This window comes from Larus michahellis, chromosome 1, assembly GCF_964199755.1.
Source record: "Larus michahellis chromosome 1, bLarMic1.1, whole genome shotgun sequence".
Lineage (NCBI taxonomy): Eukaryota > Metazoa > Chordata > Aves > Charadriiformes > Laridae > Larus > Larus michahellis.
In genome coordinates, this window is record NC_133896.1 from 85,852,122 (window position 1) to 85,877,351 (window position 25,230).

General features: G+C 37.9%; 1 protein-coding gene across 5 annotated transcripts in view; it reads left to right on the top strand.

Annotated features, from left to right (window-relative positions):
• The window catches only part of LOC141744238 (potassium voltage-gated channel subfamily KQT member 1-like), a 514,016-nt gene that overhangs the window by 37,641 nt on the left and 451,145 nt on the right, over positions 1 to 25,230 (top strand). For 4 of the 5 annotated variants that reach the window (XM_074589763.1, XM_074589745.1, XM_074589740.1 and 1 more), the window contains exons 4-7: positions 9,801 to 9,927; positions 16,703 to 16,781; positions 19,670 to 19,766; positions 24,657 to 24,797. In XM_074589763.1, coding sequence (XP_074445864.1) covers positions 9,801 to 9,927; positions 16,703 to 16,781; positions 19,670 to 19,766; positions 24,657 to 24,797 — 444 coding nt within the window. The remainder of the gene's footprint in view (positions 1 to 9,800; positions 9,928 to 16,702; positions 16,782 to 19,669; positions 19,767 to 24,656; positions 24,798 to 25,230) is intronic. The other variant, XM_074589772.1, reaches the window with a different exon arrangement.

Below are 25,230 nucleotides of genomic sequence, written 5' to 3' on the forward strand. Positions count from 1 at the left end.
ACAGACTTTACACATCCGCTTTCCTCTGACGTGTTTCTTTGCTGGAAAAAGCAACAGCGTATCTTCCAAACACATTAACATCTGTATTTCATAGCGGTACAGTACTAGAGGATACACAATACCTTTAAAGACTCTCTTTTCAGGATCCTCACTTGTTGCCTCTAATGTAGGCCCTCACTGCCCTCTCACATTGCTTGGTTGCTAGCAATCCTGATGTAGTGACTACATTTAGCATGTAGCTTTTATTAACATGCCTGTGTTTGCAAATCCTGTTGGAGGAAAGGCTGAGATGTAAGATTAGGAGCTCCCACATCAGCTGCTGCTTAAGCTTTTCGGGAGAGAGGCTCACGCTGTGGCTTTATTTAGGAGTCAGAGCTTAAGGGGAGGATCTCATGAAAGAGTTCTAGGCTGCAGGTGGGTCACATTGGTCTGTGTCTTTCCTGAAGTCACTGCTTGGTTTTGCCTTTATATAATGATTTCTTCTGCATCTTATGCTGTGAACACACCCTCCTGCTGTATACATAGGCTAGGCTTCCCAGAGTACACAAACTTCAGAGTACCAAGTGATAGTTGGCTTATGTAAGCCAGCTAAGGTGTGTGTGTTTTTAACCACTCTGTTTCTGAACTGGACCTCAGAATGGCTTTTCTTTTTTGAAAGTAGTGAGGTGATGACACCATTTTCAAAGTGTGTGTTTTTAAAAGAGGATGTGCTCTTCCTGTCTGCGGTGGAGGAGCTCTCCCGTTCCTTTATTATTGCTTCTGCTTTTATCCCTTCTCCCATTTAAGCTATATAGTCATGTCATAAAATGCTGTGTCATCTTTAATCTGTTAGCAGAGTAGAAATAAGGTTGCGTGGTGTGTAAACTTACTTTAGTCTTCTCTATGATGTATGGTGAAGTGTATGTATTCTAATAGGTTTCAGGGCATTTTCTCCATCTCATCAAAGCAATTAGTGTTAGAAAGAAAAATGGTGGATATTTTAACCATTTCCTGCTTTTGTGCCAATTTATAACTCTAAATCTGTGCTTTGCCACATGGCATTAGCACTTAGGGCCTTTTCCAGGTCTGTTTAATAAAGTGATATGTCGATAATCTAATACTTGAAGTTCACAGGTACTCCTGCTGGCCTCACCAGATCAGTTCTTACAGATGATAATGGATTTCTTAGAGATTATGGCATGCAGAGTAGGTCCCATAATATTTAGTGGCATTTTGTGATATTTGTGTAGTGTATATTATGCCTCTGTTACAGCAGGTGTTAATGAGTTGTCCAGTCCCTCGGTGGCACTGACAGGTAAACTGCTTCAGTAGAAAAATACACTATTTCTTCTTTTAAACTATGAAAGAGTTAGACTATTAGCGTAGAATACATCTGAATTAATGACTCAAAAGCTTTTGCTTTGTTCTTTTTTTCCCTGTAAACCTGTTAGAGAGAAAACAAGGAAAATCCTTGCTTCTTTCTGAACTTCTTGTTGGTCTGTAAGAAGAGGAAAAAATAGATCAGGAATATTGTATTATTACCATAAAAAACATTATTAAAATAGATATGGAATATTGTTTCATACATTAAACATATTAGGAAAAATAATTGAGTCCACAAGTCTTTCACCACATTCCATAAGCTTAAGCTGTCTGCTAAGTAATCTTGCTGAGTTGCCATAGTCTTTCTGGAATCAAATGTAACAAGCTTCTCGATGTGAATTATGATACAGTTATTCTTGTGGCTTTTATTACCTTGTGGGTTGCTCTAATGCAGTACAGAACATGTTGTGCTGGATGATTGCTGTGTGCTTTTCAGCTATCTAAAATAGAAATCATTGTGCAGTACGAATGGCTGAGACGAATTAACAAAGGGCTAACTCCTAATGTCTGTAGTAAAATTTTACTCACTTCTTTCTATAGCTCTGTAGAGTTTTCTGTGCAAAGTGGTTTTAGAATGTGGCCCAAGAGACTAGAGAAACATTTCTTACTTGGGAGTGAGAGGAAGGTGGAGAGGTACATGCAGGATTTTTCCAATTCCTCCCCTTAAAATTTTGAGACCCTCCCAAATCAAAAGGTTAAGAAACATGGATATGATTATTTACAGTTCTGAAGTGGATATTCACATTAGATAGATTCCACTCCAGGAGCAAAGCTAAACCCTTCACATCCTACCAGAGGTGGTGCTTTCAGGTGCTTCAAGACATGCTGTTGGGGAACTGGAAGGCGCTGGGGTACTGGTGGATCTTTACAGAAATTAAGAACTTCAGACATTAGCTTCTTGAATCTTTTTGATTCACTATTTGGTTGTGTTTGCCCTAGCAATATCTTTCTGAATGAAGCAATTCTAGAAAAAAGTACTGCTCAAAAATAGATGAGACTGTAAAAATATTGCTGCCTAAATAGAAATAAAAAGTAAATCTTACCATCTGACTCGCACAACTCGCTTGAACAGTAGTTGTCTTTTTAAGAAATGTTAAGCAAATCCATTCGTATCCAAATGACAGACTTTTGAACATTAAGTGCATTTGTTTCCTCTAAGAGATGTAAGGCTGAAAAAGTTAATGATACTATAGCACACTAGCAGTGTTTGACATCTTTTCTTCCATATATTGGATATTATATTTTCACATATGAAGTCTGTCATCTTTATAAGAGCAAGCATGATGGTAGAAATAAGCATTTTCAGTATCAGTAGGTTTTCGTAGCATTTGAGTAACTATTAAGCTAAACAGGTCACTAAATTGACATTTTCAACTCTAAGGACTGGAAAACCTTGAAGCCAGGTTATCAGATTAAATTTTGGACATAAGTACACGTGTGCAAACATTTGGACTATTAAACCTTTATGCCTGCTTCTGAGGCTTCATTGTTTTGAGCTGCCATTCCTTGATTGAATCTTCGTGAGCACACACTATTCATTTAGCCATCCCACTTCCTCCTTTTACCCGAGCACCTAAATATTCCAATAAAAAAAGTGAAGAGAGCCTTGTGTGTGCTCTCCACCTAAAACACAGCTGCAGCTGAGAAAATACTCGTCTTTTTCATGTGTGCACTTTAATCACTCCAGCCGAACTCCTTCCCTTCTCCTGCTTCCCCTGTGCAGTTATCCATAACTGTACTGGAGCACATTGTAAATTCCAGGCTATATATTTCATTTACACATGCTCCTGTATAAAATACTGATTTTCTGTGTTAATGTGAGCATTTTTCTATTTTGTCATCAGTGACATTCTTGGGTAAAAGTTGATGGATTTTCCACAAGAGTTTCTTACTGAATTAGATACGGATGGAAGTTATTTGCATACATTTTTCTCTTTAAGCTTATTTTTTCCATATTTTTAATAAAATTAATAAAATGGAGCTATACTAAGAACAGCATAAAAATGATTATGTATTAGTTTATGATTTATTTTGTGGGGAAGAAAAAAAGACCTATGCAGTGGCTAGACTTACGAAGAAGAAAAAAAATACAGAGATGAAATAAGTTTAAGGGCTTCCACCTGACTGGGCAAAGAATATTATAGGCGTGTGTTTTGGATTTTTTTTCCCCAGACAACAGGGACAAGCACAGAAGGATGGAATGCTGCTACTGACTTTAGCGGAGATATTAAGATAGTATGAGCCCAGTTTAACATCTGTAATTATATTATAGGTCAGTTCTTTACAGTGGACAGGCAGTTACTACATGTTAAATGCTTTTCCTAATATTACCATGCCAAGTTGAATTGACAAGAATATCCTTTACCACTAACAAAACAGGAAAAGACTAACGTGTGAGTGTGAAGAATCTGGTCTGCACTGTTGTTTCCTTACTCTGTGCTCCACTTCCTGGAAGATAATTCGAGTTGCAGCACTGCCTAAAGACCCTCTCAATGGGTACATTTGTCAATACAGTGTGCCTCTGGCTGTGCCTCTGGAGCAGATTCAGTGCCCTAGGCAAAGGATGCTGCTCTGTGTTTTTCCACACCTGTCTTGTGATCCTTCAATGGGTCATGGCAAACGTCCTGACAGTTTATGGCAGCTGTTCTGTTCAAAGAATATGCATCTTTGCTTTCCCTTTCTTTCCTCATAGGAGTTCAGAGAAGGGTTGCTGAGAAAAATGGAAGGCTGACACTGAAAGCTGACTGCTAGATAGAGTAGCCAAGGATATGTATTAGCCTTATTTTGTTCAAGCTTGATGCGGCTCTGATTTTTTTGAGGTAATGGTTTGTTCCTACTTGTTATTTTTGGGTTTGATTTCATTAGAGGAGTTCATCCCTGGCTTTTTGTTAACGCCAAATGGCTTTCCAGGTTTATGAAATCTTCTGAGAATCCCCATTATGTATTTCTTTCTTCACCACTTGCAGAAGAAGGGGAAAAATACTACTGGGAGCCTAAATAAAAAAGTTTTGCAGAATCTGTGTGAGTGTAATACCATTTTGAAAGCAAGGGTTCTGGAAAATTTCAGAAAGCTGGAGAAAGATCTCAAACTAACACACAAATGGATTGCCAACCCAGAACATATTTGGCATACTGTTTAATTTGCAGATTATTTTTTGCAGATTTTTTTCTGGTTTCTGTTTTGCCCCCAACTCCTTACCATCTTTTGTTCCCATTTTGGCGAGAACAAGTGTTTTTTCTGATTTTCCAGAAAACTGCTGGATTTTTTTCTTTACCAGAAGGTAGATGTGAAGTAATAAATTTAAGGTTCTGAAAAGTGTTTATGTGTATAGCAGGAAAGGAGGCAGGTTGGGGCTTTTTTAGAGGTGAACTTGGTGAGGTGAAGCTTGATCAGCCTTGACGGCCCTGGAAATGGATGTCTTCTATCTTTCATTAGAAGTGTACACAACACCAGTGTAAGTTTCATAATCTTCCTTCTTTTATTTTTTTGGAGGGACCACCTATAGAGCTATGATGTTTGTCCAGTTTCCATGCTCTTTTGGTCTTTGGCCTGTCTGAGGTTGCCAACAAACGTGTTAATTGCTGTGGTTTTGGTAATGTGGACACCTGTCCAGGACAAAATGAACTGAGATCAGCAATAAATTTCAAATTTATTGAAGATGTAGGTTCCTCGTTCTTCCTCCTTCCTGTCAACAATTTATTTTTCTTTTCATAGACTGTGCAATCTTATTGACTTCAGCAGGATTTCCCAGATGTAACCAAGATGGCTTCTTGTTGGTAGCTGAAATAAATTCATAGGTTCTGGAATGTGCCTTGAGAATAAAATACCTTCAGGCCAGATGTAGTTTTAATTTCAGCTTTTAGAAGTACCCTCAGAGGATCATCAAGGAATAGCCTAAGTCTATGAAGTTTTTGCTTACTCAGCACTTACTGCTTGTCTCCTTTCTACACAACTACACAATTTTTTACCTAACTGACCCAGTGATTTTAATATGCAGTATCTGTAGAAATGATTCTTCCACTGCCATTAGTGTTGTCTTTTAGGACCTACATTGAATAAACTGCCACTGAGTGGCAGAAGCATGCTTTTGAGGCAGTTGGATGGCACATTTGTTTTCATTTAAATTGCTATGGATATCTTCCCTTGTCAACGGGTAAGTTACCAACACTGTCAACAAAATCGCATAAGCTATGCTTTCTAGTTGCGTTTCTTCCTCTAAGACTGCGAGCACATGAATTTCTAAGGTGGAGCTCAGTGGAACTCAGTCATTTTAGTCTGCAGATGAGGATGTAGAACTGTTTGTTTCTGAAATGCTCTTTCAGTTCAAGCTTTGGTACTAGGTTTCTGACTAATTGCAGAAAGAAGTGCTCATGACTGCAAAGCTGCAGTGCCATTCCCCCAGGAGGTCTAGTAGGTCCTTGTAGACAGTTTTCTGCTTCCTTTGGTGGAAATAAGAAATCCTTCATAAGAAACTTGAAAACAAATGCTACTGAATGATGACACCAGGAACCTGCTAAAAATGTAGACAATTTAATAAGAGAGAGAGCATTTTAAAGATCCCTGAAGTCCAAGAGTTGTTTTCCTTTGAAGATTGTTCTTGAATTGTGCTTTGACTATTACGCTTGGCTAAATGTTTGCATTTAGATTTCAGACAGAGCACAAACTTAGAAGTATTACTTGTAGAAGCTCTAGATAATACATTAATTATAAAATCCAAACTTGTGGAGCTAATTTGCTGTGTATTTTCTTGTGTTTCTGCCTTGAAAATGTGCTGTAAGCTTTCTTGGCTTTCTACTAATCCTTGGTTTCAGTCAGGCTGAAAGTGCCATGAAAACAGAGGAAGACTGTGCGTATTTTCTTCGTTCTCATTCCAGGCAAAACAAGGAGGTAGAAGTGAATACAGAAATGTTAACCTAACTTTGTTAAATGTCAAAATTGACATGAAGTTTTGCATATTATTGTTGAGGTTTTCTTATCTGTTTTTCAGCTTTGAAATATTTTGGTCTCTTTTTAACCATTCAGAATGTCAGTTTTAAAGACATGTTGGCATTTTTATTCAGTGAAAATTGTGATTTAAGTGTGTTCACTCTTTGGGTGCTTTAGAATTCCCCAGACGCAGATTGCAAGCATGTTTAAGTTAAAATACAAATATTTTCCAAAGCTGTAATTTATATAGTAGGTGTTTGGCGACTCCGAGTTATGGGATACAGTTTGGATTGGAACAAATCCTAGAAGCTGTATTTTGGTTGTGCTAGAATATTGCAATGGCGGAAGAAAACAAGGACAGAATGAACCAAGTTCTCAACAAATCTATCCACGTTCCGATCCTTTCCTAATCTGCTTTCTTTAGAAGTATCTCAAAGTATACCGATCCCTGTTTACGTACAAGTGCTTTACAATATAGTGCTATAGAGGGAAGCAATCTTAAAATATTGACCATTCATTTATTTTATATGCTGTATATATACTGCTTGCCTCAGTCGCTGAGACGAGCAGCTCCGGTGCTGGAACGATCTGATCAGCAGTGGAATGCCCTAGCATGGTGTACTGGGGGTTCCTGAACTGGAGAAACCTCAGGCGAGGAGAGAGACCTACCAGGACCCCGCAGCTTGCGTGACAGTGGCTAACGAGACCTGGGTAGGGCTAAGAGCCCCCCTACCCCTATATAAGAGACCCCTCGGGAGTGCTAGCGACCAGGCCATGGCACAGCGGTTTGCGCGGAAGGGCGCTGTAGCTCTGGTGACTCCACCAGGGAGCAATGGTGTCCATCCAGCAGAAGGTGGTGTCCTCTCTAAATTCTGCACTTCCCAGACAGAGCTCTGATGGGAACATGCTGCTACCCAAGCATCAAGCTGCAGAGTGTGCCTTACTCTTATGCCAGTATTGAATGGCAGTAGTGAGCACACCTGTGGGAGGTGTGCCCAGGTAGAGAAACTTCTCAGCTTAATGACAGAGCTCTGGGAGGAGGTGAGTAGGTTGAGGAGTATCAGGGAGTCTGAGAGAGAGATAGACCACTGGAACTGCACCCTACCCTCCCTGGGACAGGTCTGTCAGGCAGACAGGACACATGATAGGATTCCCTATCCTCTCTCCACCTGGCTGAATGCGATGCCCTAAGGGTTAGGGGGGAATGGTGACAATGTCCTGCCTGGTGCAGCAGGCATGTCTCCCTGTAACTACCCCACCTTCCCAGGTGCCATTGCCTAATAGGTACGAGGCTCTGCAAGTGGAACTGAACAATGATGAGGACGATGGTTCATCTAGCTTGGAGATGTTGCCAAGGTTAAATCAGCCTATGCCCTGCATCAAAACTGCTTCCATAAAGAAAAAAATGCTGGTCATTGTTATAGGAGTTCCTCTTCTGAGGGGAAAAGAAAGCCCAATATGCAGACTGGACCCACTTCTTAGAGAAGTCTGCTGCATTCCTGGGGCCCAACTTAAAGATGTGAGGAGAAAACTTCCTAAGCTGGTACAGCCCTCAGATTATTATCCATTATTGATTTTTTCAGATAGGCAGCGATTAAGTTGTTACAAGAAGTCCAAGTGCAATCAAGAGACACTTCAGGGCCTTGGAACGAGTGTTTAAGAGACCAGGAGCACAAGTAGTGTTCTCCTCTGTCCTTCCAGTTGCAGGGAATGATGAAGGAAGAAACAGGATGACCCAGCAGATCAATACCTGGCTCTGTGGCTGGTGTCACCGAAATAATTTTGGGGTTTCTGATCATGATCATGGCTTGGTTTACACAACACCAGGCCTGCTGGTGACAGACAGGGTACACCTGTCTTAAAGGGGAAGATGGATCTTTGTGCAGGAGTTAGCAGGGCTCATCGAAAGAGCTTTAAACTAGATTTGAAGGGGGAAAGGGATAAAACCAGACTCACTAGAGATAAGCCTGGACATGGCATGCCAGTGTTTGGGGGGCGGTGCGCTAGCAATGTGCTGAGTACACTGGAGCACATTTGAAATGTCTCTATAATAATGCACGCAGCATGAGGAATAAACAAAAGGAGCTAGAAGCTTTGGCTTAGTCCCAGAGTTACAACAGTGCATTGGCATAAGCAAAACCTGTTGGGGTGAGTCCTGTGACTGCGGTGCCATGGTGGACAGTTATAGGCTCTTTAGGAGGGATAGACAGGGCAGATGAGGAAGGGATGGCGTTGTATGTAAGGGAAGGAATGGATTGTATGGCGCTTACAGTTGGTGATGATGCAGTTGAGAGCCTCTGGGTAAGGATGAAGGGGAAAGCAAATAAAGAAGATGTTGTTGTGGGAGTCTACTATTGACCACCCAGCCAGGACAATGACACCGATTAATTATTCTAAAACAAGTTAAGGGATATCTGTAGATCAACTGCCCGTGTCCTGATGGGTGATTTTAGCTTCCCAGACATCAACTTGGAATATCATACAGTGGACACAAACAGGTCCAGGAAATTTATGAAGCATGTTGAAGATAATTTCTTGGTGCGGGTACTAAGGGAGCCAACTAGGAAAGGTATCGTCCTAGATTTGTTGTTTGTAAACAGAGAGGGACTTGTGGGCGAAACAGTGATTGGTGGCTGTCTTGGTCACAGTGATTACGAAGTAGTTGAGTTTCAAATGGTTGGCGATAGGAGAAAAACTGCCAGCAAAACTTCAACCCTAAATATGGGGAGAGCGACTTCGGGCTGCTAAAGTTAGTAAGATCCCCTGGGAATCTGCTTTTGAAGGGTCTGGGGTCCATGAATGCCAGTCACTTTTTAAGAGCCGTCTCATAAGAGCACAGGAGAAAGCAATTCCAAAGTGTCAGAAGTCAAGCAAGCAGGGTAGAAGGCCGGTTTGGCTGAGCAGGGATCTTCTTCTATAACTTAGGTGGAAAAGGAAAGTGTATGGGTATTGTAAGGAAGGGCAGGTGACATGGGAGAACTACGGAGATGCTGTTTGCCACTGTAGGGAGAAAATTTCATGCGACCAAAGCTCAATCAGAGTTTAAGCTGGCCAGCACTGTGAAGGACAACAAAAAAGGCATTTTTAAATACGTTAATACCAAATAGAGAATAAGAGATAACATTGGGCCATTGCTTGATGAGGTTGGTTGCTTCACAATAGCCTCTATTCCTTATTTTTAAAAATTGTAAGTTTTGGAAATAAACAAAACAAAAAGAATATTGTGGTTTTCCCTATGACATACTGATGGAATGAAGCTTAAACCATCCTTTTATACATGCAAATCACATTCAGGAACAGATTACATCTCCCTTTTACATACTGGCTGGCATATATGTATAAAAATTGAACAGATTAGGCACAATCCTTTTAATTGCATATTTCATCTCAACAAGTTTATTTGTATAAATAGGAAAAAAGTTGTATAAATAGTCATAGGAAGAAATTAGATGTGTAAACTGTAGTCTTTTAATGAAAGAAAACTGATATTTTGTCCTTTTAATTCTGACAGGAAATAGTTCTGGTTGTGTTTTTTGGTGCTGAATATGTGGTCCGATTGTGGTCTGCAGGCTGCAGAAGTAAGTATGTTGGCTTCCAGGGAAGAATACGGTTTGCCAGAAAGCCAATATCAATTATCGGTAAGATTTAAACCCTCCCCCCCCCTTTTTTTTTTTCTTAACTTTGCTATTAATCTCCATTTTAGAGTAAAGATGTCAACTACTCCAGAGCCCATATTGCAATTCTGAGCTATGTCTATCACTCAAACATTTGTCTATCTATCTGCCTTCTGAACCTATGCAATTATTTCGTCTTTTGGATTGCTAGAAATGAACATTTAAGATATGGCTGTGAGACACAGGAAGGCATCAGTTTAAGAAAGGCAAAATTATAAAGTGAAGAAATGTGCAAAGTATAACTTAGGAAAAATTCCCCTGCGTGACACTAAAGTTGAGCCGTTTTAGATCATTTGAGGGATATTGTAGGTAGCATCTCTGGACTATGAGAGAGTTTAAGGGGAGAGATGACTAATAAAACCTGTGGAACAGTGAGGGATTAATAAAAGGTGACGTTCAGACAAAACTGTAGTAGGCCATAAAATCAGTGTTTCTGTTTTAAGCCCATGATTTTATATAGAATCCAGTAGAGCTGCGAATTTTAGGCTACTCAAACACCAACTCGTTGAATTTTAAATAGAGCAAATTAGGAAGAGGTGAAAAGGGGAGAGAACGAGCTGATGTTTCCTTGACTATCTCTGATTTTATGAAACAGGGCAAAAACTCAGGAAACAACATATTCTATTATACATCTGGATGTGGGTAGTGAATAATGTGATGAGATACTGTACTCAGTTTTGATTTATTGAGAAAGAAGTGTTTCATTACATACAAACAAATTCTTCAGCTGCTTCTAGAGCTGATCTAGTTTCATGATCTATCCATGAAGCCTATGGGTAACTTTTTTCCTCCTAATCATATTCTTGACTTCTCTTTCAATTAAGAATTGCTTCTTAGGCAGGTATATTAGAGTACACAGCTGCAGGAGAAAATGTGTCCGTCCCATTAAACTGTGATTTCAACTTGGTAATGGTTCTAGATACTGGTGTTGTGCATCTGCCACAGTAAACATGAATGTTTGTATACCTCTTGGAGAAGATACAGTATTTTTTGTTTAGAAAAGCTAAGAATGACTACAGTTGGTTGTGCATTCAAAGGTATCAGTACTGTTCTTACATTTAAAATTTCCCTGAGAATACAATACATTTAAAGTAAAGATTTGTTTTTACATATTAAATGCAGATGGAACTGTGTCTACAAGCTAAACGTGGGAAATACCTTTGCCATGAATGATGAAATCATAGTGACTCATCATTTTCAAAACAAAAATCAAACGCAAACACTAGAAAAAGAAAATAAAGGATTAGAATAGAATTAATACATTAATTTTATTTAAAAAAAAAAATTTTTTATTTTAAAATTTCTTTATTTTAAAATTAGAAAATATAATTGAAATGTCTTTGATATCAGAGAGATTTCTCGTATGGGTTTTTGTCCACACAATTGGATTAATTCTTAGAAAATTGAACTTGGGCATCAATTTTGAACTTCTTTAATTTCTCCCATTCTCTTTCCTATTTTCCCCTCTCTAATTTTAAATAAAAATAATTTTGGTGCTTATTACCAGAAAGTGGTTCAGTAGTCAAGCCTAGTTATTACTTTCTTGAATAAACTTGTTTAATATCATTGCATTCTGTGCTGCATAAAATAGTATTTTAACATGCAACTTCTATCTTCTATAACTGGGCATCTTTGCGGACAGATCATAGGTGATTACAAGTAAGGGAGAAAAGACAGTTCTGTAATTAAAGAACCTGTTAGGAGACATAGATTGAATTCATTCTCAGCATACCAAGAATACGTAGAAAAATCACTTTGTCTCTCCATGCTTCTTCATTCCCTAGTTCACAGAATGAGCATGTTTAAAGAGTGTACAGTGCTCATATACTATGTCAGCAGCAGTAATAGTGATACCTTTCCTAAATATTGATTTAACACTTCCATTACTTACTATTCCAATAGGGTTAGAGGGTTAGCAGCTAAATGCTTCTGAAAATCCCAGCCTAATTAGGCTTTCATGAAAGGCAGGTACCAAGCACAGGCAAAATGAAAATGTTCTTTCACAGCCTCTTTTGTCCTTTTCTTGTTGTTGCGGAAACTGTCACAAAGAACCAAATTATGAATTAACTTTTGTTTCTCCTGGTTTTGACAGCATACAGTTTGAAAGACCTAAGGGGAACATAAGTTACTGGTGTGAAGACCCGAGTATGCATTTGTGTGCCCATCTCATATTGTCCTTAAGCAAAGCATAATATAACTTTATTTATGAGCACCTGAGCACATAATTGGTTGTGTATGCAGCTCTGATAAAGCGTCAGCACCTGCTACATAAAGCTCCAATAACCTTGAATAAAGCTAACTTATGAAGTACCGATAGAATACAAAAGTTCAGCAAAAAAGAATGTGATGTAAATCAAATTCAAATATGTATATGTTCAAATATAATCTGTTTAATTGGATGTCATATTATCTCCAGACTACTAACAACACACCTCCAAGCTAACAGCTATTTCCATTCTGTAAAATACTATGGCAACTAAAAATTAAAATACAAATGCAAATATTTTTACTGTTTTAAATTTAAAAATGATTAATGCTTTTAATCAAAAAGCTGAGAATTGCATACTACAAAGTAAAGTTGTGAGAATATTAGAAACAAGTCAACAATTTGCTCAAAAAAGCAGTACTGAGGTAAGCTGCATTATAGGTGTTGCTATGTGCTATGCTGAAGTTTATGCAAAGCTAAGTAATATTTCTTTGACAAGCGGATTTTTAGATGGCAGCTGTTTGGAATTGCTCAAGGGTTCAGAGCATAAGAGTAAGCCACATGGACAGTGGACTAGCAGTGGACTGGGTTTTCAAATCTGTGTACTACACGTGCTAAATTGCAGGGAGCGTGATTTATGTAGGTCTGTCATCTATATTACATAAAGACGCTGTGACATTTTTGTCTCTCTGCACTTCTTGTGTGTGCATAGACACGTTTCCCAACATGTAAGTAAGTAGAAGGTTTGAGAAGGATATCCACATGTGATTGTGTCTAAATTACTGGAATTCAATTTTTAAAATCACCAGGGCTTCCTGACACTTCCTTATTTAAAAACTAACATAAATACTAATGTAATGCTGATCTAAATCCTAATGCTTGTTATGGTTGAAGAAGTTATTTAAACAAACATTGTCCCTTTATCTTGATATTTTCATGCCAACTGTCTGCTTCGGTTTGAGTCTTGTGGAGACATTTCACGCGAAATGTTTAAGCTGTTCCTGAAAAAGGCAGTTCTGGCGGAAGCACACTTTGAAGGAGATACTTGATACTTAATGAGAAAATAGCTTTTTGATTATCACTGAAAATCATCTCCAAGCTGACTGACTAACAAGCCTCTGAAAAACTGGTAGCTTATTTATGTTTAAAATGCACTGCTAGAGAATGATCCTATATTCTTCAAAGATTCCACCTGCAGTGAGCCTGCACAATACAAATTTCAGGTTTCTCTGAGCAACAGTTCTGGGGCTGGATGTGGAAAATCTGTTGATTTTGGTTTTATAGTGCTCTTCCTGAAATCGCCCAGGGCACATGGAAAGGAAAAATACCAGGCTCAAATGCCAAGGTGAATTGGCAGGGTAGGAGGAAAGGACTGGGACATACAGATTCAGTGAAATGACAGGAGGATAGATGCTGATGTAAGGGTCTGGGAGAAGAAGGTATAAAGAGACTGACAAGCAAGCAGGAAGCTGAAGGAAAAAATCAGAGCTCAAAATACATGGGATTGAAAGGTGGCAGTGTAAAAGCAGAAGAATATGCTGAAGACCTTGAGTGTAAAATAGGACTGTTTGAACCAGTAAACTGGGATTAGTATGAGAAGCCTGAAGATTGGAAACTGGCATGAAAATTAGAAACAGAGAGAAGCAGAGATAGAAGAACAGGTTTGGGGGAAAAATTGAAATACCTGTACTATCTAGAACACGCTCACAAAAAAGTGGCAAGTCAGATTGGATGGGAGTACTCTTTGCTGGGTAAAAAACTGTCTGGATGGCCAGGCCCAGAGAGTCGTGCGGAATGGAGTTAAATCCAGTTGGCAGCTGGTCATGAGTGGTGTTCCCCAGTGCTCAGTATTGGGGCCAGTTTTGTTTAATATCTTTGTCAATGATCTGGACAAGGGGATTGAGTGCACCCTCAGTAAGTTTGCAGATGACACCAAATTAGGTGGGAGTGTCGACCTGCTTGAGGGTAGAAGGGGTCTACAGAGGGATCTGGACAGGCTGGATCCGTGGGCTGAGGCCAACAGTATGATGTTCAACAAGGCAAAGTGCCGGGTCCTGCACTTGGGTCACAACAAGCCCATGCAGCATTACAAGCTTGGGGAAGGAAGAGTGGCTGGAGAGCTGCCTGGCAGAAAAGGACCTGGGGGTGGTGGTCAACTGCCAGCTGAATATGAGCCAGCAACGTGTCCAGTTGGCCAAGAAGTCCAACAGCATCCCAGCTTATATCAGGAATAGTGTGGTGAGCAGGACTAGGGAAGTGATCATGCCGCTGTACTCAGCGCTGGTGAGGCCCCACCATGAGTACTGTGTCCAGTTTGGGGCCCCTCACTACAAGAAAGACTGAGGTGCTGGAACGGGTCCAGAGAAGGACAGTGAAGCTGGTGGGGGGCCTGGCGAACAAGCCTTGTGATGAGTGGCTGAGGGAGCTGGGGTTGTTTAGCCTGGAGAAAAGGAAGCTGAGGGGGGACCTTATTGCTCTCTGCAACTACATGAAAGGAGGTTGTAGAGAGGTGGGGGTTGGTGGGGGTTCTTCTCTTCCAAGAGGAAATGGCCTCAAGTTGCACCAGGGGAGGATTAGGTTGGATATTAGGAAAAAATTTTACGCTGAAATAACCTTTTCAGTTATATAGAGCTCTCACAGATTAAGCATTGGAACAGGCTACCGAGGGAAGTGGTTGAGTGACCATCCCTGGAGGTATTTTAAAGATGGGTAGATGTAGTGCTTAGTGATATGGTTTAGTGACGTTTTTTGTCAGCGTTAGGTTGATGGTTGGACTAGATGATCTGAAAGGTCCCTTCCAACCTAGGCAATTCTATGATTCTATGATACTATGAAATGAAAAATATATGTTACTGTCACTACCTGGTTGAAACTCATTTCCTAAGTGCCAGTCTTTTCTTCCTTCAGTGATAGTCAGTGGATGGATATGTATATGTCTGATAGTTTAGTAAGGACCATTTGCTTGGAGCAAAGATCTGGGGCAAAGATCTGTATTATGATGCAATGGGAAAAAAAACCCCTCTAAATTCTGAGTGTTTACAAATGTGTGTTCACACAGGCACATGATAAAGGAACAGCATAAAAAAGGTCAGGTACTCAAAAGTTAGCTTATCCCCTAATGGAAGCTCTTTCTGTAGCCTTAACTTATCCCTCCCTACCTGTATTTTCTTTTTTATAAATGTACAATTATAGTAGTACAGCCTTTAAACTGATTGAGGGCTATCTCCTGTGGAGGAATCTTGCTTTTACAGCAAAACTCAAGACTGTTACTGGAAAATAATCCAAGTCAGAGAGTGAAGGATACTGTTAGTTACAGAATTGCTGCAATATTTGTTGCAGCAACTACATGGTTGTGAATGAGGCAGGAGAATTTTTAGAGGAGAGGAAAAAAAAGTTACTCTTGTTGAAGGCAACTGTTGTTGCCTCTGAAGTTGGATTCTATCCTGCATCTTGCCCAGGCATTACATGGAAACTCTGTGGCAGTCATTGAAATCAGTTTTCACAAGTGTGCCTCATTTTCTGGATGTCGAAATGAAGACTTTGAAGTCAGGTTACAGAGGTTCTGAGCTCTCACAGCTGCAAGTGAAGTCAGCAGGCACTGGTTTTTTTTTGAAGTGCTATATAATGTTAAATGCTCGGAAGAATAAGGTACTGCTTGTTTAAAACTGGCAAGGAAAATTTACCAAAACTTTTCCTCATTCTGTCTACATTGGCTACCTATTTATAATACTGTCCTGTATTTTCTGGTTAGAATTTGAAAGTGAAGCATTTAGATGCTCTGAAGAGGATTACCACAGAAATGCCTGTGAGGAAATTAGAAAAATGTTTTCTCAGAATAAAGTCAGAGTAGAGTTCAGTAATAAAAAGCAATAGACCTGTTAACTGAACTGGGATAAGAGAAAATAAGGGATGCTGTCACTGTGAACACAATCCATCATTTGCTTTGTATAATGCTGGAACTGTGTAAACTGTGTAGTTGTGGAAGAAAGGGAACTCTGGAAACAATTATTTTTTCATACCATTAAAGACTGTATCACAAAGTAAACCAACAACTCTGATTCCTTTTAAGACATTTGTTCTGACAGTTCTCTAAAGTTTGAAAGTTTGGCTTTCCAGCTATGATACAATTTTTAAACTAAGTATATGTGTGTGTATTTGCATATGATGCTTCTCCGTATGCCTGTCATTACTGATGGAAGCAAAGCCTAACTTTCCCCCTTAAATTAAGACCCTTGGGCCAAAATGTACATAATTTCCAGGGTGTGCATGTGCCATTGCCATTTTTGGTTTTGTGGCAAGCTTCCTGATCTGTCAGGATCTTTAAAATTTCTATTATTAAATTCATCATGGATGAAACCGTAGTCATTGTTTTTTTGTTGTGAAACTATGACATTAATGTAGTGCCCACCAAATTTCACCTAACTTAATTTCTTTTTTAAAGTGCTTTCCTCAGTCTGTATTTGTTGTATGTTTCAGTGCTGAGAGCTAACATTTAATACATTCTTTCTTTACTTTTTTTTTTTTTTTAAACAGATCTAATTGTGGTAGTAGCCTCAATTATTGTTCTGAGCATAGGATCTAACGGACAGGTGTTTGCCACCTCTGCAATAAGGTATGTTCTTCTAGTGACTGTAGCTTTTCACAACCACAGAGCTATATTAGATTTATATCTAATTGCCCAATTTCTGAGTTAGATGTATATGTAATTTTCCTGCTATAGGAAAAGTTATTATATTGAAACACTGAAGAGTGGAAGACTCTGTGTTACTGTGCTTGGTCACTGGTTGGGAAACAAGAGTGCGGAAACAAGGCATATGAAGAATGGTGTGAATGCTGAATCCAAGAGGAAAAAGCTAAAGAAACATTTTGTCCCACATGAAACATCAAACAGCTCTCTGACAAAAGAGTATTACAGAACATCACTTTATTTAAGAAGTAATCCAGACAGCACTTCACTTGGTACTTTTTGAGTACAAGTAATTACTTTGTTTAAAGAGTAATTAGGCTTTGGTGGATTTGTTTGTCACAAGTAACTCATACCATACATGAACCAGAAACTTTTGATGTCTACAGTGTTTGTTCAGCTTGCATCAAGTACTGCAAGCTTGTTTTGGGAAGCCAGTAAATAGAAGGAAGGAATAATAAGCAGAGTAGGTGTACTTCCCACTCCTTCTAACTTGCAAGATGGGCTGCATGTTTTGTTACAAGCCTCTGATTTCCAATGCAGTCTAATCATTGGAAAGTGACAATGTACAGTACTGTCTAAACTGTCTAGCCGTGTAGACAAACACTGGAGAGAACTACATATATAAAGTATTTTTAAGGTAACTGTTACCATTGAACATTAATCCTTGCAGGATGATCAAGACTCACACAGGCAGCATGAATGTGATTTATCATAGGAGAAGAGGAGGGTGAATGTGAAAATTCCCAAGATTTTACCTAATTTAACTAGAAGTGTAGGAAGGACTTTAATGAAGAGGCCTGCTGTGTGTTTATTTGTGAACCCACGTGGTGTTGGGCTCAGTGCAGCCTTTGCTGGTGTTAAATTATACATTCACCGTCCTACAGCTCAGAATGCTTTCTGCCAGAGAAACTTAGCACATGTCTCTGCAGTGTTGTTATTGCCCCATTGAAAAACCATCTGGGTCAGGCAAGTCTTAGTCCCATCAGGTTTCCTCAGAACTGTGATGTGAGTGGCTGTTTTTGAATTAAGAAGGAATTAATCTCAACCCTTGCCTTTGCATTTGTTGCCTTTAAGTTATACTGTTATGGTCCTCTTTGGATGGACCTCCCCTAAATCCCAGTAATCCCAGCAAGCAGTTAGGTTGTTTTCTTGTAGAATGAAGTTGCAAGCTCCACACCCATCAGGTATGACAGGTTGACATTTTCATCCTTGCAGCAACCAGTGAGACTGAAACCTAGTAGCGCTGCACAGTTCACAGCAGAGTCCTACAGCCTTCTGTCCTTACTGTTTCAAGTTCACCAAATTGATAAAAATGGTCTTCTTTCCAAACAATTCCTTCTATCTTTTCAGAGGAAATGGGTTGTGCATGTTCAGAGGCTATGTATCTGGATTTTCTTGTTCACCATTTTGATTTTTCAATCTTTATTTGTAAAACTGCCAGCCTATAGCATGCATGTCAGCACTTTGCAGTAACGTAGCTGTAACCATCTTGGATACAACAGAGACAGGAAAATCAAGAACTGCCATTGGATCAAGGCATCAAGGAGTCTGTCTAATAATTGTACAGGGTAGCTACATGTAACTCTCACCTGTCCTGACATAAGGCAATGAGCTATTACATTACATAAGTCTATTGGTGCTCATGTATTTGGCAGTCTTGTAATCCTCCTTGGTCTCCTGTTTTAATTAACAGGTTTTTAAGTGGATATTTTTAAGTTTCTGGCTAATGAAAATTATTATTCCAATGGCATATCAAAGAAATAAGAAAACCTGGTGTTCATATACCCAGTCATTGATATGTGATTTGATAGTCAGGTTAGTGTAGGCTTTCCAAAAAAACGACAAGCATTTGATCCTTTGACTGTCAACTGTAAAAGCTCAGAAAACCTGCTTTCTGAATGAAGGAAAAGTTGGGTCTTTCTGAAGACAGTATGCCTTCCCAGAGACTGAGGATGGCACCATTCTGAGTTTCCTACCTGTTGGTGTAACCCAGAAAAATGCAGCCACAGTGGAACTGAATTAAGAAGATTGAATTAAAAAACAAAAACAACAGCAACAACAACCAAATTTTAAGGATAGCTAAAAAGAGGTAAAAGTGCTTCTAGTGAAAAATTTTCAGATACTTGAATTCAACATTCATCCTTTCCTGCTCTTCACTGTTTTGTTTCAGTGATAAGATAGTAAGATGAGCGTAGGAAAATGAAGTTCCTTGTTGAAAGGGTGAATAGAATGAAATATTTCCATTGAATAAAATTCTGCTGAAGAACCATATGGATAATTATTTCTCTTTAGTTGAAAATATTTGGAGTTTATGATTCAGTTATTATCCTAAACTCACATAGGAATGTATCTATTTCCAATTAGATGATTTCTGTAACTTACACAAAAAGAACTTCACTAATACCATATTCAATTCACTTTCTGCTTTGGCAAACAGAGAAAAAAGTTTGCTCATATTTATGCTAGCAAAGCTTGAAGCACTGGTTTTGCTTGGAAAGGAAGCATTTGAGAATCATAATCAGGTAAAATATGCAAGTATCCTCTGAGTTTGAAAGCATATGAATTAGAATTTTTTTTCTTTTAACTAATTGGTGCCCTCGCCAGTATTTCTGAATATATTTGAATATAATGAAATGTGATCTAAACATACTGTCTACTGAGATGTCTCAAGTCTAAGATGCAACCCTAGCCAGAGGCAATGCATCACTGTTTTCTAATATGGCACAATGTTAGTGAACATAGCGATCTATGTGTAGATAGAGCAGTATTGTTCTCAAACATTAGTTTTATTTAATGTCCTGTTTTTCTTACAGGGGGATCCGGTTTCTCCAAATACTTCGCATGCTTCATGTAGATCGACAGGGTGGCACCTGGCGACTATTAGGATCAGTTGTTTTCATACATCGTCAGGTACTAGATCTTTAAAGAGATCTTTAAGATCTTTTTTACTTTACTATATTCTTTTCACGGACTTCAAATCTTAGTCTGGTTTAAAAGAAAAGTTTCTGTTGCAAGAGAAGAAATACTTTAAATGTCCATCATGTGTTTCTTTCTACTTTTAAAAAGGGAACACTATTCTTTACTTCTGGTCGGCAGCTAACAGGGTATCAGCATCAGTGGTTTTTTGGAAATTAACTGTTGTACTCTTTGATGTTATCCTTCAATATAATTTATCAAATGCAGTTATGTGAGCTGCCTTTCATATTGCAAATCCTGTCCACTGCCTTCACGGAAGATGTGTTCCTAGCTTGGTTGATCTGTGGAAAAACAAATCCTAGTGGAAAAACCTTGATAGAACAAGTCAATTATTTAAATAATAAGGAGTTTTCTAATCCATTCTATAAATAAAAATACTAATTATGTTATGATAACATAGTTACTTATAATTATAATAACTTATAAGTTATAGCTACTATAGTTATAATAAAGTTACTTTTTCAAGGGTGCCATCACAAAAGTAAACTTGGATGTAAATAGTGATATATCTGTTAAAGCTTTGAAACAGTTATTCTGTCTAAAAGTTCATTAAGCAGGAAAAGCTTAAATGTTTTAGTGCAGACTTCTAAAAATTTATAGCTGAAGGCTTCTTTTTCAGCATCATGGGATTGTTTGATGAAAAGACGACTTAGCTTTATGAACATAATAATAACCTCTTATCATTAGCCTTTAAATCTTGCATATCATACCATACTGTGGAGGGCTAATACTGTGCTATGAATGTTTACATCAGACTTGTAAGAGTGGTTCTTTAACCTACTCTTTATGAGTGTAGATTTGTTCTCCAGATACTGACAAATGTTCATAGATTTCCACACAGGCATTGTTTCATTTGCTATTTAGAAAAATTTTGTTCTGGGACAGAGAATGGGAGGTTTTTAATCCAAAAGATTAATTTAATATTAAAGGTTACTTTTCCTTCCTTTATTTTTCTCCCCCAGTACTGAAGGAAATTTTATGTCACGATGACTGTGAAGCATTGATGCAAACCGAAGTTCCGATTTGAAACGAATCTCTTAAAAGTGCTCTAGTATAAAGCCTACTTTCATCCTGTACAACAGGATGACTTTTAATGCTCCAACTCTGTGTGGTCTTCATTTATTATGGTCGCATTACATGGATATCTATGTAGGGCAGAGCTGGTATCCAAATACACTTTCTCAACGTTTGCAAACCTTACTGACAGAGGTGTTTGTCTGAGAGAATTTTTTCCTGTGGGTGTTCAGAGTTTTAGTCAAGAACCTGGAAATACTATCTCCAAAATATAACACTTAAATCTTAAATGTCACAAACGTAAATAAGTTCAGTGATTTAAAAGGAAAAAAATACCCTTGAATTTATGAATAAATGCACCTGAAGTTCTAATCCAAAGAAATGATTATGACGATACATAAAACTCTACAGATCTGTAGTACTTGTCAAAGCAGATCACCCACTAACACATTCATAAAAAAAAAATCATCAAACACACGGTTCTGTATTGACATTGGACAAGTGTAGCTGAAACCCTAGCATGGGACCAAACAGAAGGGAAAATGGAACCTTTATTCCTGTCCAGTCTCTTAAAGAAATTTTTGTTTAAAAAATAAAAGAAAACAAAAACACCTCAGCTGCTTTCACTTTACAGGCAGACTACAAGGTCTTCATTTATTTGTTGAGTTTGGTACTCTCAGAAAAAATGGGACCCTAAACCCTTAAACAATGTGAAAAAATAAATTCACATCTTTGTGACCTGTGAAAATAACAAGGACTCAGACCTCTGCGGGTCCAGAGGAGCTTACTAAAGTTGTCACCAGTGATTTCCATGTGTTTTGGAATTTTGCATATAGCTGTATTAGCTCACTCAGGCCTGAGTTGGCTAGTATGCTCTTCTATTTTCAGCAGGTTGAGCTTATACAAGCATTTCGTGCCAAAAGCAACAAAACATGAGTCATGTGGTAATGGAAAGACATGGAAAAATCATGCAGCTTACTGAAAAACTGAGTTAGCCAATACAGCTCCATCTTATAAGCCTCTCAATTAGTTTTACTTATTCGTCACCTTGCTTTCTGAGGTCTTCTACTGCTTAGAGGAGGGAGTTACTGATGAATTGTGGATTTGGGGTTTTCTTCAGTTTTTCCTCAGTGTTGAATTTTATATTGTGTGGTCCTTATTGTCGCTGAAAATATAAATCTGTCTAAGTTAAAAAAAATGTGTTGACTCGAGTCTCTCAATACTCAAATTTACTTTTGTGCATATTTGGTTTTCGTTCTTGATATTTCCTTTGCATATATGTATCTGAAAGTCCTTGCTGAAAACAGTCATTTGGATTACACAACACTCTTTATTCTTAAGCTTTATCTATTAAAAATTCATGCAAAATGCAGTTTGCTTTGAGATTGTGTATCAGTTCATAGTATTTGACATTGGTAGACACTACTCTCTCCGTCTTTCTTGAAGCACGTATTATTTTAAAATTTTATGCGCCCTCTCTTAAATGCAGTATGTATTAGATTGCTGCGATTGTTCTTAATAATTAAATATAGGCATGTAGTATTTTGTCTCTCTATACATATTTAGCATATTTAACATTTAGAATAAATCTAAGGCAATTACATTTGCATCTGGGCTTTACTTAACAAGAGTTCAGTCTTTAGATGAATAGGACGATCTGAGAGGTGCCAATGGTGAAATAACCTGAGTAGTTCTGTTGCTATTTCAGCCTGTTCGATGGAATCTCATAAGACTATGCATAGCACTTCTGAAAAACATTTTTCTGCCCACTTCTCAAAAAGCCATCACTTCACGCTCTCTGATTCCATCCTCTGAGACAAAATTAAAAGAAAGCAGTGATGGCCATTCCTCTATAACATGTAAAATCTATTAATATCTGAGATGTAAGCAACATACCAAGTGTAACTAAAAGATTCCTGTTGGTGTGGAAGGAAGTCACAAATCTACCAGAGATGAAAGCAGAGTGTTTTCTTTGTAAGCAGGCAACAAGAATTAGTCTCCATTTCTGTTGTAGTTTTCTGTGGATCACTGAGGTGTTAAAACAGTTTTATCTTGCATTGAAAAAATATTGTGTAGGCAAACCAAAAAGTATTGAATAATTAGAGAAATGTAAATAGTCAACTATAAATGTAACCATAAGGAACTTTTCAGAGCAATCAAGTCATATCTACAAATACACAGTCTACCATTATCATTAGAGGAAAAGATCAGAAAAGCATGGTGACCAGCGTAGAAATCTGAACTACTGAAAACCCAAGTTTTATTTCCTCTTTCAGCCGCCTTGTTTAGCAAACAGGCCTGCAAAAAGTTAAGGCTTAGATTAAATGACTTGCCCATGGGCAAAACTGAATGCTATCAAAATTCATTATTTAGGTCGTTATAATCATTATTAAATGATTAGAGAAAAAACACCTACTTTGATTTGTGCCAAGATTGCTTAAAAACTTGCTGAAGCTCGATTTTAATTAGTGCTATAATAGAGAAAGAGTATAGTTTCCGCTGCTGAATGCAGTTACTAGCTACTAGGGCTATGTTTTCGCAGGAAGCTATTATAAGGAAATGAAAAAGAGAAGAAAAAAAAAATCTGAAGGAAGTTTGGTGATAAAACCTGAACCTTCCCTCACAAACATTTTAAGAAACATGGGTAGAGTGTTAGTGAAAATCTGTGAAAACCTGATATACTTTATAAGTAGAGGCAATCCTTTTTAGACGGGTTTTAATTTTAAATTTATCTTATGGGAATATTTTAATTCCTGTACAGGAATTTTAATTCCTGTAAATTCCTGTAATCTGTCAGGAATTTAAGGAAGATGCCAACGAAGATGTAGTACTACAATGTTTCATAATAAAGATGGCTAAATATGTGCAAGGAAACTAAAGCAATAGTATGTGTTAACTATTGAAGTATAGTAAACTTTAATTAATTAAAATAGGCTGTTTTCGCTCATAACTAGGTATTTGATTTTCCTGAGGGGTGGGTGAATATCTCATTTTATTATGAAGTAGTGATGTTTTTATAAGCTTTACACGTTTTTGCATCTGTGACACCACACATTTTGGCTTGTTTAAATGCACAAGCACATTTTTCCTTAGGACTCTAACTGTCCTGTGTCTAAGTTGTGTCAGTTCTGATACAACTTTCCTATCCAAAAATCTATAGAGAAACTGATACCTTCACAAGCACTGTATCATGCCCTAACAAAAGTCCCTTCTAATAAAGTGGTCTAGCCTCAAATGGTCTTTGTTTTTCAGGACTGAAGTAGAGGTTACACCTACCGAACATATTGTATCTTAAGATTTTATTTTATCTTAACATGAAACTGTTAAGGCATCAATATTTAGTCTTAAGCAATCTAAATATCAGATACATGAGTTTATTGCTTAGATATGGTCATAATCACAAGACATGGTTATTTCTTAACTGTATTTTAGCATACTGTTCATAACATGCATTTCTGAAGCTGTTTTACTATTTTTAAAATGTACTAACATTTGGTATTTTGCGTGCACAGTTAAATGGAATGATTCCCATTCGTAAGACATAAAACAGGAGAGATGTCCCACCCTACATTTAGCTGTCCAAATGATTTTGTATAAATGATGGCTTCTTGAATTCTTTACTCTGATATGAATAGAAAACAAGTCACTGAACTACCTGTTCTAGTGGAAGCAAAATTCATACCTGAGATATAACTTATTAATTTTTCTACTGTGATGCAAAAAACCCCTCAGATATTTACAATGTTTTACAATGATATGATATATACATGATGTAAACCTTATATAATTTTTTGCTTTCTCTCTTAATAGGAACTCATAACCACGTTGTACATTGGATTCTTGGGATTAATTTTTTCATCCTATTTTGTTTATCTTGCTGAGAAAGATGCAGTTGATGAGGATGGAAAGACGGGTTTCTCCAGCTATGCTGATGCCCTTTGGTGGGGTGTGGTAAGTCTTCACCAACAAAATGCATGGGGCAAACTTAGTGGACAAGATTTTCTGTTAAAGTTGTGATCCTGTTAAAAACTCTGACATTTCTTTCTTTGCAGAATGTATGTCTGTAGGGAAGCTTGACAACCTTTTAAAAAGGATCCAGGAAAAAATATAATAAATACAATTAAATTATTTTGGTATTAAACTTTATTGCAAAAGCACGATAGCAAGTCCTTGGCAAAGAACATTGAATGTTTACAGATACAAAAAGTCCACATTGAAATACATATTTAAAAAGAGTATAAATGCCCTCCAAAACCTATACCACTTCTTTTAAAATCTACTTAATTATCTGCAAAAGGTGCATAACTTTAAAAGTATATCCTATTTGTGGAAATTAGGTTAATCACCCTATTTTTTGTATCTTTTCATGTAAAGCTCACTCTCA